The sequence below is a fragment of the Rhamphochromis sp. 'chilingali' genome (genome assembly GCF_963969265.1).
Source record: "Rhamphochromis sp. 'chilingali' genome assembly, chromosome: 13".
Lineage (NCBI taxonomy): Eukaryota > Metazoa > Chordata > Actinopteri > Cichliformes > Cichlidae > Rhamphochromis > Rhamphochromis sp. 'chilingali'.
The window spans coordinates 26,879,659-26,899,393 of NC_137940.1; the positions used below are offsets into that span (position 1 = coordinate 26,879,659).

A 19,735-nucleotide genomic window follows, 5' to 3' on the forward strand; every position below is an offset into this window, starting at 1 on the left:
AGCATCAGAGAAACAAAACCCTTCAGTTTTGGTTTCACATTGTAACTCATTACTCAAATGAGTAGAGTTTTTAGTGTCATAAGTAAAAGTGCAGGGCTTGTAGAGATGACAGCATTGCTACAGGGAAGCAGAAGTAGTGTCTGAGATTATACTGTTTTTTAATGTGATAATGGCTTAACATTTAAAAGTAACTATTATTAATATGTTCTTTTACAATAAATACTTTCTCTATGGATTATACTGGAACAAATAACTTGATTTTACTTTTTTCTTTTCAGGTTCTTTTGTTCAGGTTGTTATAGATCATGTAAAATTATAATTCTTCATTCCTTTTTTTGTCTTTCACATACAATAATAATATTAATAATAATAATATATTCTCAGTCATCTGAATTTGTTTCAAATTGATTTTCTGTAATGTGTTTTTGTCATCATGTTTAAATAATGACATATATTGATCCTCATATATTGATTCTCAGTTGGTCTAATCACAGTTAGAGAAACACAACTGTTTTTTTATATTACATGAAAATTCATTCACAGATTTAAGGCTGATTTGTTTTGTTTACCTAGTTGGTACATTTAAAACTAGTTATCCAGACTGAGTTTACTTAAATTAGAATTTTATCCTGTTTTTCTCCATTTTATCCTGAATATTTTCCTAACTATTGTTTTTATGATAAAATCTTTTTACAGGTTTTTATAAGTGTGCCATTCAGTAACAAGTATAAGATGAACATTGGTGTTATCTGTGTGCAAATGCGTTATGATAAAATAAAAGACTTTCTTTCTGACATGCAGTGAAAATTGTGTGACATTTATATACTTAGAACTGAGTCTTTCTATTTTGTGTTTGTGTGGGTTCTCTTCAGGTACTTTCTCCCACAGTCCAAAGACATGCAGTCAGTGGGGACAGGTTAATTGGTAATTCTAAATTGCACTTAGGTACCCTTAACATGGGTAAGCGGAAGAGGATGGATGGATGAACTGTTATAGGACCTGCAGTCTTCATCATTCAGCACTTGCCCTTCTTCTATTGCACTTTTATCTTTGTGATTGCTAATAGTTATATGTTTCTTGGTAATTCTTGTTAGGCGGATGTGATTACTATGTGGTAGCTAAAAGAAACAGAGTTAGGGGGCTTTTTGGTGTTGTGTTGTTCTGTTTGTTTATTTAAATTATTATAGGTTAAGGTTTTGTAGTAATAGTTTTAATGAAGTGCCAGTAAAAAAAAAGACATGTTCAAGAGCAGAAGGGGTGGGCATTTGTAAGTACTTATCAGCTGTTTTTACTGTTTTATAGTCTAAATTTAGTTTCTCCCACACAAAACAGCTTTCAAGCACTTCCACTGACAAATGGCTGCAATACTAGAGTATATAGTCGCAACGGTAGAGAACGTGTTCAGTAAACCTACCAGTACAACAGCATACAAAACTGTATTACAAGTTCAGGTCTTCCATGAAAAATTCCTAATTTAATAATTAAAGGATAAAATTAGCTTGATAAATACCGAAGTTTTTCGAACTACCACTTTAACCTGTTTTGCTCAAAATGACGTCATAGCTACTGATGATTTAAGGTCATGTCAGTCAGACCTTTCTCCAGTTGTATTTTGATGCATTATGATCTCTGCAAGATTCTGGCACAGATTTAACTAACCATAAATAGGCAGAGTAACATAACTATAAATCGACAGAGTAGAAGATAAACCAATATTGATTATAAAATAAATAATCTTGAAAGAAAATAAACATTTGTTTTAATTAACGGTCAAAAAATTAATTCCTAAAGAAAGCTATTACAGCATTTTCCACATTTACTCATAAGTTTGACCTCCCGATCTACTGCCATTGATAAAAGCTGACGAACTAATAGCGCCCCAGAAGTTCAGAGGAAGGTTTCTGCTGCCCCCTGGTGTTTGGCTGTAGTATATGCCTGGATAGAAGCATTTACAGTCTCTACCAGTGTTGACATGCAGGTGGAGCCCTTAGGTTCCTAAACAAGATCACAAATCACTCGCAGCTTTCACACAACCGCGCCATTTATAAACTCGCACCTACTGTTCTAAAAAAAAAAAAAAAAAGCAAAAAAAACAAACAAAAAAAGGACAGTGGTTGGGGGTGATGGTAAGAGGGTTATGCACTGCATTTTCATCATTTATCCCCCAATCATCCAACATACTGAAAGAATAGGTTCCACCTTAAGATATGTGCTGATTTAAGGAAATAAAGCAGTTAAAATTAAAATTAACACCTCGCTCAAAATGTACCTTAAAGGAATAATTAAGCATATAAGTACAACTGCTCAGTATATGCTTGAGGCAAATGTTGTGTTACCTTAGTTAACACAGGTCTGTGTACTTTGCTGCAACTCTGGTAGTCTTCCTTTGTGGTAAGGCCAACACCTCACTGGGTGCCACAGTCCTGATTAATTCTGCTCTCTGACATTTCATGTGGTTTCATGCACTTTTATGGACTGAGACAGGAAAGACGTTTTATTAATGAGATCTCATTTAGAAATAGAGGCAGCATTTGGATGCAGCTGGTCTCTGCTTAAACCGTGTGGTTTTTACATGTTTTGCATCTAGTTTTAATTAATGTAAAACATGCAAAACATATGTGCGATATATGGATGTGTGATACCATTAGTTCAGTTTCAGCCGTCACGGTGTTTATTAAGCCGCACATTGTAATGACAAACTGATTTTGATCCTGTGTGTATATTATATGCAATGAAAAAATTTCAAATTGTATGTTAATTAATAAAAAAAATGCATGATTAAGATCGAAGGTCTGAAATGTTGCGTCGTTCTGATCATAAGCTGGGTTTCTCAGGGAGCCTTTCCCCTCATGAAAGTTAAAAGTTGTGGTGTTGCCCTAAAACAAAGTCCGTGCTTTGTGAACTTCAACATCAGAGGCCACGAGCTGGTTAAAGGTTATATGTAAGCAGGGTGTGCAAATGTTGAACTACGATAACTGATAATCAGTGAATGGCTGGTGTTATTTGATACCATATCTCAATAGATTTTGTAGGATGAATGAATCAAAGAGTACAGTGAACTTATGTTCAGCAAACATGATTTGAGCTTTGTAACTGGGTTATGCTGCTAAAAAGGTAAAAAGATGCCATCAGAAGATGGGTAATCAGCAACAATACTTAAGTAGGTTGTGGGATTTTAAACAAGGCAGGATGCTTTGTTGTTTGCCGCTGCCATTTGAATGTTGCAGTAGAAACTGAGACTCACGAGACCAGGAAATCGTTTTTCAGCCTTCTGTTGTCCAGTTTTGGTGAGCTTTTTAGAATTGTAGCCTCAGATTTCTGTTCTTAGCAGACATGAGTGGCATCTAATGTGGTCTTTTGCTGCCATAATCCACCCACCCTCTTCGAAGTTCAATGTGTTCTGCACTCAGAGATGCTCTTCTGCATCTTTGAGATGTAATAAGTTGCTGTCTTGACTTCCCGTCAGTTTAAAGCAGTTGAGCCATTCTTCTCTGAAATCAAGTGCACATTTTCTCCCAGAGAACTTGACCATTCTGTGAAAACCCAGTGACTGTAGAAAAATCCCACATCAACATTTTGTGAAATACAAAGATCTCTCCGGCAGTAACAACATCATTCAGAGTTACTTAAATCACCTTTCTTCTTCATTGTCTAAGGAGCTTGGAAAGAAAAGCGTCTGGACTTTAAGCTGCTTGAAGACGTTTCACCTCTCATCCAAGAAGCTTCTTCAGTCCCAGATTTAAACCCTGTGGGAGTGTCCCCCCAAGAGGGAAAAAAGGACCCCCTAATGATCCTCTACCTAATCACATGAGCCAAGGTGCGAAAACGAGTGTAGGTCACAATCACCCATGGTTTCAAGTGAGCTCATTGGGAAACCTAGCCCCACCCTATCATGGGATTTCCTGAGGTCAGATGGACCAGGGTATGAGTGGGCGTTAAGGGGTCTGGAAGGGATCTCAAAACTGGATTATAGATGGCAGACAGTTGGTGTCATAAGCCACCGCCTCTGTTCAAAGATGGTCGCTCACAGTGGACATAGATGGCTTCTTTCACTCCTCTTTCAAACCATCTGTCCTCTGTGCCCAAAATGTGAACATTGGCATCCTCGAAAGAGTGTCCTTTGTCTTTTATATGCAGATGGACCGCCGAGTCTTGTCCTGTGGAGGTGGCTCTTCTATGTTGTGCCATGCGTTTATTAAGTGGCTGTTTGGTCTCTCCAATGTAGAGGTCTGGGCATTCCTCGCTACACTGTACAGCATACACCACATTGTTCAGTTTGTGTTTAGGAGTTTTGTCTTTCGGATGATTCCTCATTCATTGTAGCTTCGTGCTATTAACACTGAAAAATTCTCTGAGAAATGATAGATGGCACATGTCCCGTGATGGTGCGAGTGATTTTCAATAACTTTATTAAAACCATATTGTGACACAGACCAGAACACTTACAGAGCACACAACAGAAATAAATACCATCATGTGTACAGCGCTCATTGCCGAACAGAATTATTGCAGCTGGCTTTTGATTTATGTCATCCAGAAAGGGAGAGGGCATGCTATGTCATCAGACAGAGATACCACCAGGAGCTGGGCTCAGTGTGCCAAACACCCTGCCTGCTTTTTGACCGTAGAGAGCAGTTCCTTAAACACGTCATCGGCTCTGATATACAGCTAGGCTGCGTCTCAATCTAAAACAATCAGCTCCTGCTCAGCTCCGCTCGAGGAGGCATCGGGCTGCTTTAATCAAGGTCCATGTCAGGCTTGCTCTCTGTAGTTTCTGAGGCAGGATTGCCCGCAGCCTCGGTCGTTCCCTTGTCTGCCGCTGCTTCCTGGGGTTTCTCCTGGCCGTCGACGGGCCCGTTCTGCTCTGCAGGGGTCTCCTCTTTGGGAAGCTCCACTTTGGGTTTGGGCTTGGTCACGATCGGGTTACAAGCACCGAAAAGCTCCTGTGGAAAAATGAAATGATGGGTTGATTCAATAAAAACTGAACTAACCCTACAGTCTAATATTCCTAGTGCTTACAATCTTAAACTCACCCTTGTTTTTGCTTTAATGTCTTTGACTTTGACAGATGGATCCACCGCCAGGCTCTGTTTGCTCTGCTGGTTCATGGCACTGTTCATCCAGATCATTGCATCGTTGTTCAGTTTGTCCACCTTGTTTACATCTGCCTCATCTAAATGGTCATACTGCTCATCCTGGAAATCAAACAGGCAATATTATGTGCTGTGCAGGCAACAGAAGCTATTAATAGTAGTTCTCATGTCTTTTAAACAATACCGTGTAAACATATTTAAAAACAAATACATTTCTTAATACTGTAGTTAATAGTAGTCACCTTCATTTTGTAGGCTTCGATAAATTTCATGTACTGCTGGATTTGTTTTCCCAGCTCATCAAAAGCTTTAGGTCTCTCTTCAGACTCTGCATACCTGTCCTGAATCGGCTGACCAAGTTTCTGCAGAGCACACCGTAAACACATCAGTTAGAGGAATCAATATGTGATCAGATTAAGACAAGAAACATAAATAAAGAAATAAAAAGAAATCAGCGCAATAATCACCTTCAACTCTGCCAGTTTGTCAATGTACACCTGTTTGGGTTGGTCCTCTCCATCTTCATACAGCCAGTTTTCAGTATCCTCCAGCTTTAAGGACAAAACATCTCGGTCCTAAAGAATTAGAATGATTTCACATTATGTCGAGGGACGTTGAATCTGCTGCTAATTACATCACGGCTTATCTTAAACGATGAATGAGACGATGCTCTTCACTCACAGTTTCGCTGACGAACTTCTCCAGCATGCCGTGCAGTTTGTCCCTCATTTCGTACACGTACTCTTCTACATTATTCTTAGCGTCGTTCCTCTCCTTCTCCAGCTTATCCTGCATGATCATCTTGCCCTGAGGAGAACAAACACAGCCATTCTTACTCCCAGGCGAGATGACTGGATTGTGTAATGTCAGTGTGAGAGATGGGTGAAAATATAGGTACCTCATTTTCTACAAAAAGATTGAGCATGTCGTTTGCTAGCTGCCACTGTGGGTTGTTTTCAATTGGAAGCTCCAGAACTTTTGTCTTGACTTTGGGTTTTTTGGCTTGTGGAGGCTGATCGGACTTCTTCTCACCCTTGTTCTCCTCTGTGGAAGTCTAAGGAAAAAAAGAAAAGGTATAACAAAATATAAACACACAGAATGAAACAACTGTATTATAACATTTACAGTAATGAATTTGCTTCATAAGGATAAAACATAAAAATCAAAACATTTCAGGGTTCTAACATAAAGACTTTAATCTGGGCTATCAATATTTAACTGATTCTACACAAACATCTCACCTCCATCTCTTCACTCTCTCGTGGCGTCTTCTCTTCTGTTTCTTTCTGAGCCTCTCCCTGAGTCAGCTGCTCATCCTGATCTGTCTGCATTTTGCTCTGCTGTGGGAAGAAATTTAAGAAGTCTTTAAGAAGAAGCATCTCACAATGAGTACCGCATGACTCTTTGTGATGAACCGTTTGTCCAAACTACCTCTCCATCTTTGTCGGCAGCCTGTTCTGTTTCCATTGGTTCCTCTGCCTCATCAGACTTCTGCACTTCAACCAGAGAGGCGCTGGACACACTAAAGATTCCGTGAATGTTCACCCGCACTTTCACTTTCACTTTGGAACTCTCACCTGATGCCTGGGGGACAACTTTCTGGATCATAAACTGACCTGTGGAAATAAAGGGTTAAAAGGAGTAAAGATAAAAAAATTAACTAGGAAAAATAGGTTTAGTGAAGCTTGTTAATCGCTGCCTGTCATATCCCACAGTCATTAAAAAGATATCACTCAGGGTCAGTTATAGGTCTGCATTTATTAAAAAAAAACAAAAACAAACAAACAAAAAAAACCCTAGGGAGACTGCAACATATTATTAAAACCTGGAATGATAAAGGTGAACCGTGATGTATTAGGTAGAAACTGATCAGAGAGAAAGAGGAAAAAAAAAGATGATTACTGGAGATCATTTTAAAATTTAGTGAGATCAAACTGGTAAAACAAAACAAAAAACTAACACACAAAAAGGCCACATTTAATAGTGAAATTAAGAGGATTTCAAGCACAAGGAACTCAAAGCATTGGGCCTAAACAGCTGTGTAGCCTTAAGAAAAACTCTTATCAGTGAGACTAATAAAAAAGGCTTCAGTTGGCAGAAGGAACATAAAAATTGGACTCTGGAGCGACGGAAAAAGATCATGAGGTCTGTAAAGGATTTACTGTGATGGTCACATCGTGGTACAAAGAAAAGTGGATTAAGTGATGCACTCATCATCCATAGTGTAGAGTACAAGCTTATGAGAGCAGTGTTGATGATGTGGCATTACTTCAGTTGGTCAGTTCTTGGTTCAACAACATTCTGCACCCAAAACTTCACCTGACAATCTGGATATAGTGAGTCAACAGGTTTTTCGATCATAGGATTTTTTTTTTCATCTTTATCATCGATGGTTCAATTTGTGAAGGAGTTGTTCAGGTATCACGAGACATCAGTTTCAATGGGACACCAACTGGTCCAGACATTAACCCAACTTTTTAGGGTGTGCTGGAGAAGACTATACACAGTGGTCCACCTCTTCACTCGTGAACACAAGATCTTGGTGAGATACTAATGTGATTCTGGACACAGATAAATCTTAAGACATTGCATACGCTTATTGAAAAGAAGTGATGGCAAATGAGCACCATCATCAAAGCTTATGGGGTCCAACTGCACATTAGTGTGTGACTTTGTTTGGCCAGGCAGTAAATTTGAAAGTGAGGAAAGGTACACCAACCAAGATATTTTTCTAAGGACTTTATGGGGGGGAAAATAAAAACTTATAGGTACAAATCTAGCTGTGTGTCTGCTTGATGTGTAGGTAACCAAGTTTTAGGAAGGTTTCATTTCTTACCTATAGTGGGATCTGGATAAGGCAGCTCATTAGGGGAACTGTAGTAAGCCTCCAAAGAGAAAGGCTCTTTCCGGTAGAAAGTCAGCACTTTGGAAAAGGGCGCAGCATGGTTTTTGGGAAACACCTCACAATCACTGCAACAAATGAATATTAAATTACATTACGGTAACTAAGATAAATGTCAGCATAAATAAATAATGATGACGATAATAATAATAATAATAATGAAAAACAAAGAAGCCTTTTTCTTTTTTTACCTCACACCATCCTCTGCAGCAGAATGCCATTTCAAAGAGATGGGATATGGAACGGCATCTGTGATGGAGAATTCACGGACTTTGAAGGCCGGAGAAAGGATTGCGCACTGAGGAGAGAGATGGCCTTGTGTCAATGAGCACTGCAGTAGCATTATATTATATTAACTCCTCTCAATCATCAACACTTGTTAAAGTTTGCCAGATGCAAACAACTGATTATTTTCCAGTAGACATCAGAATAAAACCCGACTGCATTGTACCTGCAGAGCGCATCCTCTGGCCACAGCTTCATCAGCATTCAGTGTAGTGCTCAACTCCTTTCCAAAGAATTTGCTGATTCTCTCTTTGACAGCTGGGATTCTAGAAGCACCGCCGACTATCTCAACCGCATAGATGTCTTCTTTCTTCAGTTCTTATGAAATAAAAACAAAGTTTAATCTTAAACATGAAGAAAAACTAATGAGTTCCTTTTTTAAACTCAATTAGACAAAAACTAAATTAAACTTACTGGCCTGTTCCAACAGACTCTGCAGAGGGGGTTCTACTCGGGCCAAAATGTCAGCACACATCTCTTCAAACTGAGCCCTGCAAAAGAAAAGAGGAACATGCCGTTAGATGTAAAGTAGATATCAACAATCAGCAAAAAAAAAATCACTTTCTTGTCGAACTACCTGTTCATTTTTCCAGTGACATCGATGTCATTCATGAAGCACTCGATGTTGAGTGGCAGGTCAGAGGAGTTAGCGCTCATCAGTTTCTTCAGTTTTTCAGACTCCTGGTAGAGCCTGACCAGAGCCCGGGGCTTTGACTTCACATCAAGCTTGTACTTTTTGCCAAATTCCTCGCAGAAATGTTTAACGACAACCTCGTCAAAATCCTTTCCTCCCAACAGCGGGTCACATGCTGTGGCAAGAACCTGAGCGGCAGGGTAAAGAGTTATGGTTATGACACAAACTCAGTTGTAGACTGATAAACTGTGTGCAGTGCACTGGGATGTCTACACACCTTGAGTTTGCCTTTATTAAAGGCACACACAGATGTCTGGTATCCAGAATGGCCCAGGTCCACAAACACCACATTCCTGGCTTTCTCCTCAGGAGCAGGCAGATCCTGTTTGTAGATTCCATAAGCCAAGGCAACTGCAATCGAGTCAATTAGAATTTTTAGGTGTACCTTATTAACTAGTTAGAAAATGGAAGCTTACAAACAACACCAAGCTAGAGTGGCTTTGTATGACTCAAAGCTCAAAATAATCCTTATCTGATAATTAACTATTTTATTTATACTGGGCAGTGATGTAGCCCTTTTAGTGACTGATATGATCATATTATGATATCTCCTTTTAAGAAAAAAAACTGTTTGAAATTTGAGTATGTAGAGCATTCGACTGATTTGAGCATCCACCACTTTGAATATGACAGAAAATGATCAAGAGCAGAATAGGTCTCAATTACTGTCAGATCAGAGTTGGTTAGTGAGATGCACTTCCTTGCCTAAAAGCTCTGGTACAGACCTGCAGTTGTCTCATTCATCAGCCTCAAGCAGTTGAGTCCAGCAATCTGAGCAGCATCTACTACAGATCTCCTCTCAGCATCAGTGTAGTAGCAAGGAACCTGGTTAGAACAGAAGGGAGTCCATTGATTAGTCTGGTTAATCAGCCCGCAAGGTGGCACACACTATGATTTGATTCTGATCTTTCTCAGCTGGTAAACAGTAGATAATTTGGTCACACGACTATGCTCTCATGTTAAGCAATACAATGTATCTGTGTCTGAATTACAGCAAAGTCACAGACTGAATGTCACACGCATCTTTAGCATTTGCAACAGGTTTTTATTGTTTTGAAGGTTGGAAATGCTTGTGTATGATTGCTGAGAAATAAACTTTCACTGCCAATTTGAAAAGAACTCTGAGCAATTCAAAAAAAAAAACAACTTATAAGCAACATTCTCAAAAATGAATCTCTCATCCAACTCCAGTCAGCTGTCCTCTGCTCTGCTGCTTGGAAGAGTTAAGCATAATGGAACATAAATCACGTATCTGCCTGCTGCAAGTTCTGGTTTAGAGTGCAGCAGATCTCCAGAGCAGAAGGATTACTACTGTAACCACTAGAAGTTCTTGGAGGAGAGTTTAATTATTAATTCTAAAATAAGTCTGATGCACAATCAAAGGTCATGGGTTTATGATAGAATATGGATGATTCAATAATTAAGACTGGATTTAGTGAAACCAAACTATGTAAAACATAGACTCTCTGTTGTATGCCATTCTCTCAGAGCTTGTGTATTATTCTATTAACCTACTTAATGAAAGACAGATTCAGGACAAGTCTGATCAAGTAACATGACAAATGCATGTGTGTGAGGCATGGACTTGTTATGACAGCATACTTACAGACACAACGCAGTCAGCCACGGGCTTCTTCAGGGCGTTCTCTGCCGTCTCCTTGAGCTTGGTGAGAAGCATGGCGGTGACCTGTTCGATGCTGAATACCTTTTCCTCCTCCATGTACATCACCTTTAACAAAAATCCAATTGACAGACATGGAAGTTTATTACGCGTCAGCTCAAAATGAGTGTTTTGTATAGTAGCAGATTTTTAAAAAATATTCCAGTTAGTGACACAGAGCAGCAAAAGGTTCTCAGAGGTTTTCAATTAGATCCTCAAAGAAAAACAAACCCATTATCAGCTGCTAGAGAAAATGTCAGACCAAGTTTACTATAAAGTCAGGTCTGGAAAAAGAATACCAAAATTTTAACTATAATGCAAATGTTCCCTCTTCTTCTCTTACCTTGATGCCTGTTGTTCCCGAGGGCATTTGTGCAATATCGTAGACCATGTTTTCTTTGAGGGACTGCACATATGGATCTGAAAATGCCCTGCCATGAAACTTCTTGAACCCTTGGACTGTGTTCTTGCAGTTTGTGACAACCTGTTTAATGAGAGAAAGAAAAGAAAAATGTTTAATTGACACACAAATACTAACTGCACAAACTGTCAATTTATGACTTGGCAAATTGATTTGTGTTGGTGCAGTTTCTGTGTAGAGTTGTTCATGCTCTGTGCACTGTGTGATGAAGCGACCCCCACCCCGGTCTCCTGGGCAAAACCTGTACCCAGCACCTCTCAGCTTCTCGTGAAAACATACCTGGCTTTTTGCAGCTGCACCAATTGATCGATTCCGGGGTCCAAAAGAAACACATGCTCTAAAAACAGAAAACACAATTCACCTCTCTCATCTACAACAATTGCTTCACAATGGTGCAGTTAGTTCACCAACTGGCGATATAATATTAACCCTTTCACGTGTATTTTTTAAGATTCTGAAATCACAATTCTATGGTCCTTTATCTGGTTTTTCTGTGGACCGAGAGCGTTAAAAATGAAGCACAATAGGCTGATAATGTGGTTTTGACAGCCTGGTTCCGGCCTCCTCCCGTCAGCCTGCAGTAAAACATCCATCACCTGACTAGTTAGGTCACTTAACGACCTTTAAATATTTTTTCGATGGTATTAATGTATTCAAACCCCAAAAGAAACAATAAATTAAAATCAAGTTATCCCAGGGTTTCTTTTCTCCAACAATTTCGTTCCGGCTTGCTAGCATTAGCTTTAGCACTCACATGCTGTTTCCTGTTGTGAAATCTGTTAGCATGCTAACTAGCTAGCAATGTTAGCTTCACTCAATATTAGGATATAGAAAAGTGCATTCATTCACATTCTGTAGGCGTTATCAACGCAGACGATAGATTGCAAAGCATCCTCAATGATGTGACTAGTCGTACTTACGGTGTACATCGATCGCTGTATTCATTGGCGACAGTTTCAATCCCTCCGGCTCGGGCTACTGCTACATAGCAGTTTAAAAACCCGACGTCAAAGCCTACAACTGACATTATCGCTAGTTAACTTGGTAGTGTGGAGTTACAAGGAGGAACAAAAATACAGTTCGGTGCTCAAAGTGACAACGGTGGCTACAGAAGCTCTCAGTCAGCGGACGGTGATACACCCTTGTTCTTCTTGTTCCATGAAGCTGAGCAGCAGCATGCGGTACGCCGGCAGATGCGTGACAGCGTTCAGGAATTTTCTGTCTGTGCACTGACCAATAGCATCCGACTGCGGGGACCAGAGAGATGTCATGCGCCACCTACAGCTCAGACCCGGTATCGCATCAGCAGGTCTTTTTTTTTTCCTTTGGGGGTCGCAAAAGCGGATCATGTGATTCCTTCTCACCGTTCATAGCATCCTCTTCTGTCACACCAACCCTCTGCATGTCCTCCTTTGGTACATCCATGAATCTTTTTTGTGGCCTTTCTCTTTTCCTCCTCGGTGGAAGCTCTATATCCATCCACCAACTCTTTCTCATATCTTCATGGCATGGGTCATCATCTTTATCGCTGTATATTTACTACCACTCGGTCTGTCACACTTGTTTCTTCTCTTCTCTATACCTCTGGAATCCTTACACTCTCCATGACTGTGTTAAATTATCTGGTTAAAAACTCAGCTGAGCTCTGCATACCTCCACATGTATGTTATCTAAACCAACTGCCTTTCCACTCATTCTTTTTATAGCTGCCATCATTTCCTCCTGCTAATCCTCTGCACTTCCTGATTTACAGCTTCCTCTCTCTCTCTCATTTTATACATTCATCAGGTCCTCAAAGTACTCCTTCCACCTTCTTAGCACACCCTGGTCACTGATTAGTACATGCCCATCTCTATCCATAATCACCCTAACCTGTTGGACATCCCAGTATCTCACTAGAGTCTGTATGATCGCTGTCTGACTTCTGGTAGCTGTAGCGTCAACCATTTGCAGGTTGGTATTTTCTTAAGTATCACAACTACTTCAAATCAGCTGTAATAAAATTGTCTGGCTGTTAAGACTTCTGATTATGTTTCTGGCAACTCTCACCAGCTAAACATATCAAGGAGTCACATCAGCAAATCAGCATCAGGTGATGCAAAATCATGTTGTTACAACAGTGTGTTCTGCTTTTACTTTGACACATAGTACCCACTTACGCTGTTGCAGATCCTGCTATGGCAACAGCACTCACCAGTGACTGTGGTCAGCAGGACACTGTATTCTACAACATCACAAAGTCAATCAGCCTACTTTTATTAGACACTCATGAATCTGGAGATTCAACTAACACAGGGAAGGAATACAGTATATAAAGTTCACTGTCGTGCAAAAAGACAGCTGTGGCACTGCCTCCACCCCTCAGACTCAAAGCGTGGGGATGATTCCTGAAACACTGAGCCTGAAAATAAATACATTTATATGTCTTATATATCCATTCCTCAGCACTGCTTTTATGACTGACTAGTATTAACTTCTGCAGTTGAAACATTTCTGTCTCATCAGTATTATTCTCATGGGATCAAAAATAGCAAATAATCACATCAAACGGTTCAAACTCACTCAAACACAGATTCCAACATTTTTAACCACACTTTTTTCTGTGTACTGATAAATTAATTTAATGCAAAATATGTATTAGAATATCTAAAACTGCAACCCTATCACAACATCCACCACATTCTAAGTGAAAACATGACAAACTGGTGTGCACAGGCATCAGATTATTGGCCAGAACATCACCAAACATCATTTGCGAGAGTACCACACTTATCCTCCAAATGTCACACTCTAACTTAACTATTTTTTATTTTGTCATTCAATGTTAGGAATTAAAGTGAACCAACAGTCAATCAAAACTGATTTCACATAAATATTTTCACTTTTTATTGGTTAGACGTACAGACTTGGAATTATAAACAGAGGGCAGTTTAGAGAGGCGGTGCGTGTTCATTGATCGTTCTCGTAGTCGGCTGAATTCTTCCTCTTGCCCTGCTGATGGACGCTGTTGCCCCAGCTGTAGGTCAGATACATAAGGACCATTGCTGCAAAAAGGAAGATTACAAAACACATTAGCATTAGCGATCTGACACTTTATGCACCTTACTGTGAAATAAGTGTCTTTAGTAAATCCTTAAAAATCATATTGTCTGTCTCTTCATTCTCTTCAAATCTTCACTCATGCTTCACACATGACACGACTAAAACACTTCTATTATATAAGCACAAATACTGTTATGGTCAAACTCATAATCAATTAATTTAACAGGTCATCTAGGTTTGTCTGTGAAGGTTCTCAGTCACCCAGGTCATCGTAGTCAAAGGAGCTTGCAAAGAAAAGCGTCTGGACTTCTTTAAGTTACTTGAAGACGTTTCACCTCTCGTCCGAGAAGCTTCAACTGAAGAAGCTTCTCAAATGACGTTTCACCTCTCATCTGAGAAGGTTCTTCAACTGAAGAAGCTTCACGGATGAGAGGTGAAACGTCTTCAAGTAACTTAAAGAAGTCCAGACGCTTTTCTTTGCAAGTCATCTAGGTTTGCTTTATTTTCTATTTTCTCTATCTTAAAAATAGCCTAAAGTAGTTCAGAATAAGATCCTTTTATAGTTTAAAATACAAGCGTTTTTAGCTCAGAAACCAACTCCAAGATTCCAGGTGAAGTTTAACTAGGAAAATATGAATGACAGAGTTGAAACAAACAGGCCAAGCATGCTACATATGCTCTTATTTAATTTTAAGAATTTACTGATATTGACACAATGAGCTGGTATACCAGAATCCTAACATAGTGTAAAAGAAAAACACTCACGGGGTGCAACTTTGAAGAAAGACGACGTGACCCTCCTCCACACATTTGGGATTCCCTTGGAGAAGTAGTTGGGGAAAGCCCTCTGCTCAAAAGGGGACAGACTGTATGTGATTATATGCCTGACCTTGGCCAAGTTTCCAAAGTGGCGTCCCATGTTTACTGGAGAGCTGAGCTGAAAAGACAGCAAGACGCATACAAACACAGTCATCAGTGCTTAAGTGTTTCTGTGAGCTGGATTTAAAGAAAATATTTTTAACCCAATAGCTGGATAATATATCTAATGTTCTCCTCAGAAACCAGCCTGTCATTGGAAAGGGGGTTATTGGGGTTACTGAATTTTAAATATACATAAAGGGCAATACATACGTGTCGTATTAACTTTAACGTAAAGTCGTCATTTAAACGTTAGCTTATGTAATGAGGTTCACAAGTCAGCTTTATAAAGCTGTTTTATGTAAGAGTATTACATAAACAATCACCTGCCCTTGTCTTAAAGACTTCCTGTGATAGTCACTAACACAGAACCCCCAAAAGGGTGCCAGATTGTTGATCCGTAGCCTGTCTCAAAGAACACAAAATTAAAATCCCAAACGAGCTAAGGTTAGCCGCGCTAGACGTTAGCTTGTCTGTTAGCTCAAACAGGCTAGCTCCTGAGGTACAAACAGACCTTGAGCTTGCACGAAAGCGTGGTATTTGAATCGCAATAGGCTCACACTAGTTCAGTTTCGCTATAAAAAAATTACTGACATATCACGTTTTAGTATTACGGATAAATTCAAGAAAAACTTTTCAGTTGAAATAATGACATTGAGACTCACCGCTTTGCTTGTCCACGGTGTTTCTGAACACTTCCGGTGTCCGTCGACCTTTGTTATTCAGGCGTCAGCTCACGCCGAGGGCATTACTGCCCCCTGACGGGCTGGGGTTTAAACGGCAAGCCATTAACTGAGTGAGGAAAATGTGTTTTTTCTAGTTCCAGGTCTATTAATACTGTGCTCGTGTGTTTTCAGATATTCCAATATTTGATTATGGGCATCATCTAGTTTAGGCCGCAGATCCTAGCTGCCACAGCAAATCACACTCAGAAGGTGCCAATATTAATCGACTAAGCTCTAAAGGTTTTTTTCCTCAGTTAGGACTTTAAGCAAAACAAGTAAAGTTGTGGTCGAAAGTTCCCATACACTCATGGAGGGCATGGATGTTATGTTAATTTTTATTCAGTGCTCTAGGGTAGAATGATTGTGCATCATAGATCTTTAATCACTTTAAAAAAACAAAACAAGAATTGGGTGCAGAATTGAATTCGTGTTGGATTTTCTTTAGTGTACATCTGTATACAGGCTTAAATATGAATATATACATTCCCACTAATATTTAGCTAAATGTCTCTTAACGTGTTGCACTTCAACCAGAAACTTTGGTTGCCATAAATAAGCTTGAGGCATATTTTTGGCTGGATGACCACTTTTCACGGCACAGTTGGTAGTTCATTTAAATTGATTACTTTCAAGGCAATGACTGGGCATTTAAACATAGTCCACAATTTTTAACAAGGGTTGAGGCCGGCGTTTTGGCAAGACCATTACAAAGGTGTAATATTAGTCTGCTTTATTTATTCCAAAACCACTTGTGATGTATGCTTGGCATCATTGTCCTGTTGGAACATCCAATTAGATCTGAGTTCATACTGTCTAGCTTTGATTTAAGGTGATGAAGAAAGACACCTCATCTCTGTGGCCAGATAGCGCAATCTTTGTCTCATCTGGCCATAAAACTTTTCTTTTTAGTAGATTTCCTCAATTTCAGCACCACTCACCTTTCTTTAGTGGCTCATAGCTCTTCACATAATTCCATTTAAACAAGGTTTATGCAAGTTATTTTTAATTTTCTTCAACTTTTGCCTACATAATTTCATTCTTTCGAATATTCCTAAGCTGAACACAGACACACAGTGAATTCATTCAGTTTGCATAAATAGATGCATGCATTTAGTCTCATTCAACCAGTACAAATATATAAGCATGCAGTCAGTTCACACGTATGCAGTCACTCAGTGACCAGAAGTAATAAATACACACTGAAACCTCGACAACTTTCATTCTGGACATTATGCAGACAGACGTCTGTAATCCCCATGAATAAAACGATATGTAAAAGGTTTGGGAAGCGTTTGTGACTGTTTTTTCTTTTTGTCCAGAACAGGGCTACTTAAAATTTGGCAAATTGTGTTAAATTAAAGAATAATGACAGACAACCCACCCAGAACAAATTAACAAAAACAAGCAAACTTAAAATAAATCATACATCACACATTTTTATCTTCAAGTGTGTTAGATTCATTACAACATTTCTAACAGCTGAAGATCAGGATGCATCTGCACCTTTTCTGCCTTAACAAAACCGAAATAACTGCCACACTTTTACATGATAAAATACTTTAAGTAAACACAACTGCTCCAGACCAAACTTCTTTCATGCACAACGATTTTATAAATTCATGAAATCACCGAGCCTGGTCAGAATATTTGATGCTTGGAAACAGTCCACCTGTGTGATGACTGCTGATGAGGGTTTGTTGACATTCTGATCAGCCTGAAAAACAGAAAGGCATGTTGGTTGCTGGCTTAGCGACATGTACACCTGGTGGCGACCATGTCTTCAAACTCCTTGTAGACGTAAGAGCCGTCCTCTTCAAAGATCATGACACTGAGGGGGCTGTAGTGGGAGGGGACACACGAGGGCCTGGGAACAGAGGAGTCAAGCTTCTCATAGATGAGGTTTTGCACCATGGTGTGGACGGGTGACCCGTAGATGAAGCCCGTGATCCTCGGGCAGATTCCTCTGCAGTACCTGGGATTGTACTTAGGAGGAAACACAATCCAGTGGTCCAGTTTGAGCTGACTGAAGCGCACCCTGAAATCATACAAGGCGCAGTCACGTGTTGGGAATTCGGAACTTGGGAGAAGCTCAGGCAGCTGGATGTCCAACTTTGTATCACCTCGTTTGCTCTTTGGAGATTCCCTCTTCCATCTCCTCTTGCGCCCACGCCTGCGTTCTGGTTTTAAAGCCCCCTCCTTCTGAAAATTATTAAAGGCCACAGATGGCCTTTTACTTGCTTTAGCACTCTCTAGTGACCACTGGTGGGCGATTTTACTGGTGTCATTGAGGTAAAGAAGTAGAGGAGGGGACCTCAAGGTGATCTCCAGGGGACCTTTGCAACCATTGCCCTTGGCTCTTTGTTCCTCCGGGCAGGTGATGTTGACAAGCAAGTGTATGTTCTTTTTCGGAAACTTTAGGAGAGGCAGAAAAAATGAAGTGATGTCAATCTCCACCCAGTTTCTCCAGCTCCTCCTGCCTGTGCTGGCTGAAAAGTTCACTGCACGTTGGATCCCTGGACAGAGCGGGCACTGATTCGACCTCTCATACTCCTCGATAGTGATGTAACACAGAGAGCTGACAGGTGCTGAACTTTCATGGTCCAAACTGTACAGCAGGGCCGAGTTCAGAAGTTGCTCTTTTCTTTTCACTTGATGGAGGCTGTAGGATAAATCCTGCATAAAACTCTCTGTGGAAGAACACAAGAACATAAAGGGCAGAAAGTCACCATCATGTCATGATGCAGACGTGCTCAAGATTACACCAAATTTTAATTAGGTTGAATAAACATGCACAACTTATACATGTAGCCAATTCCACCAATGACATTTTACTTTTAAGGGAAGGTAAAAATGCAGGATTAGTGACAATAATGTGTTTCCATAATCAGTTACATACAAAAAAAAACCCTAAAAACGCACACTTTTTGTGTGTGTGTGTGTGTGTGTGTGTGTGTGTGTGTGTGTGTGTGTGTGTGTGTGTGTGTGTATATATATATATATATATATATATATATATATATATATATATATATATATATATCAACTATTACACACTTAAAAATATATATAATAAAAAATATTGGTATATTGTAGCATACCCAAGTATTATCACACTAAAGTTGAATGACTAAAAAAAATTTAAAAAAATTAAAAAGACCTCAAGCTTTAATATCTGTGAAACCATACATGTGGTTTGGACCGTTTAAGATATTATGTGTTGTATATTAGAAGCTATAAAAAAATATATCTGTCCCCTGTCTGCAAAACTGTGATTTCTACAGGCATCCAATCTGCTGCCAGAGATCTGACATTCAAATATTTTTGATTTTAAACGGTATTCATTCTGCGTTAACTTGAGCTACATCCATGAGTCCATATTCATAGAATTACAGTAATAGATTTAACGTAAAAGTATCTGAAGGGCCTCACTCAAGATGCTTTGTAGATAATAGAACTACAAAATGAACCCTCACAAAAAAAGTGAAAGACTAAATCATCTAGAAACCACTTACCTTCTTCCCTCAGAGTTTATGTAATAAATCTTATTAAAGACGTGCATCTTTTTCCTGGAACATCATTAAATCCAGCAGCCACAGTATATACCAGCCTTGTGTAGAAATTAGTTCTCCCTTTAAACCAGGTTTCCCATGGTACCCTCTATAATTTGGGTTAGCACTAAGGTTAAGTTATGGCTTTTCATAAGTACTTGACTGAGCAGTTTTGCTGTAATTTTGCTGCACCAGCAATCAGATAGCAAGCAACACAATCCTCAGAGCAGGTATGACTAACTTCACCACACTGGCCTAGTGAGTTTGTGTGTCAACAGTGCAAACAACGCACCTAGTTGAGCGAGGGTGTGTGCAAATGTACGTGCATCTCTTGGCAGCGAACATCTACTTGCTGCTCTGCCTAATAACAAAAAAGCGCAGAGCAAAATGGATGATCTGGGGAAGAAATATAGGTAAGGCAGACAGGGAGGGAATAAAAATGAGAAA

General features: G+C 39.6%; 3 protein-coding genes across 3 annotated transcripts; all 3 read right to left on the minus strand.

The window, feature by feature from the left end:
- Window positions 1–4,386: 4,386 nt before the first annotated feature.
- On the minus strand, window positions 4,387–12,285 carry hspa4b (heat shock protein 4b). Its single transcript, XM_080901650.1, has 19 exons — window positions 11,976–12,285; window positions 11,335–11,392; window positions 10,978–11,118; window positions 10,581–10,703; window positions 9,700–9,799; window positions 9,192–9,325; window positions 8,858–9,102; window positions 8,695–8,771; window positions 8,447–8,598; window positions 8,187–8,293; window positions 7,930–8,063; window positions 6,525–6,709; window positions 6,335–6,433; window positions 5,992–6,147; window positions 5,775–5,900; window positions 5,561–5,668; window positions 5,336–5,455; window positions 5,034–5,195; window positions 4,387–4,943 (listed from the first exon to the last, which is right to left on the minus strand). The coding sequence occupies exons 1-19, from the start codon at window positions 12,080–12,082 to the stop codon at window positions 4,737–4,739; spliced, it is 2,541 nt and encodes an 846-aa protein (XP_080757776.1). The 5' UTR covers window positions 12,083–12,285; the 3' UTR covers window positions 4,387–4,736.
- A 1,641-nt stretch (window positions 12,286–13,926) lies between these two features.
- uqcrq (ubiquinol-cytochrome c reductase, complex III subunit VII) lies at window positions 13,927–15,792 on the minus strand. Its single transcript, XM_080901651.1, has 3 exons — window positions 15,681–15,792; window positions 14,863–15,034; window positions 13,927–14,099 (listed from the first exon to the last, which is right to left on the minus strand). Exons 2-3 carry the CDS (start codon window positions 15,014–15,016, stop codon window positions 14,005–14,007), a joined length of 249 nt encoding a protein of 82 aa, XP_080757777.1. The 5' UTR covers window positions 15,017–15,034; window positions 15,681–15,792; the 3' UTR covers window positions 13,927–14,004.
- A 1,062-nt stretch (window positions 15,793–16,854) lies between these two features.
- Window positions 16,855–19,675, minus strand: gdf9 (growth differentiation factor 9). The gene is made up of 2 exons (XM_080900230.1): window positions 19,581–19,675; window positions 16,855–18,427 (listed from the first exon to the last, which is right to left on the minus strand). Exon 2 carries the CDS (start codon window positions 18,417–18,419, stop codon window positions 17,487–17,489), a length of 933 nt encoding a protein of 310 aa, XP_080756356.1. The 5' UTR covers window positions 18,420–18,427; window positions 19,581–19,675; the 3' UTR covers window positions 16,855–17,486.
- Between the last annotated feature and the right edge of the window lie 60 nt (window positions 19,676–19,735).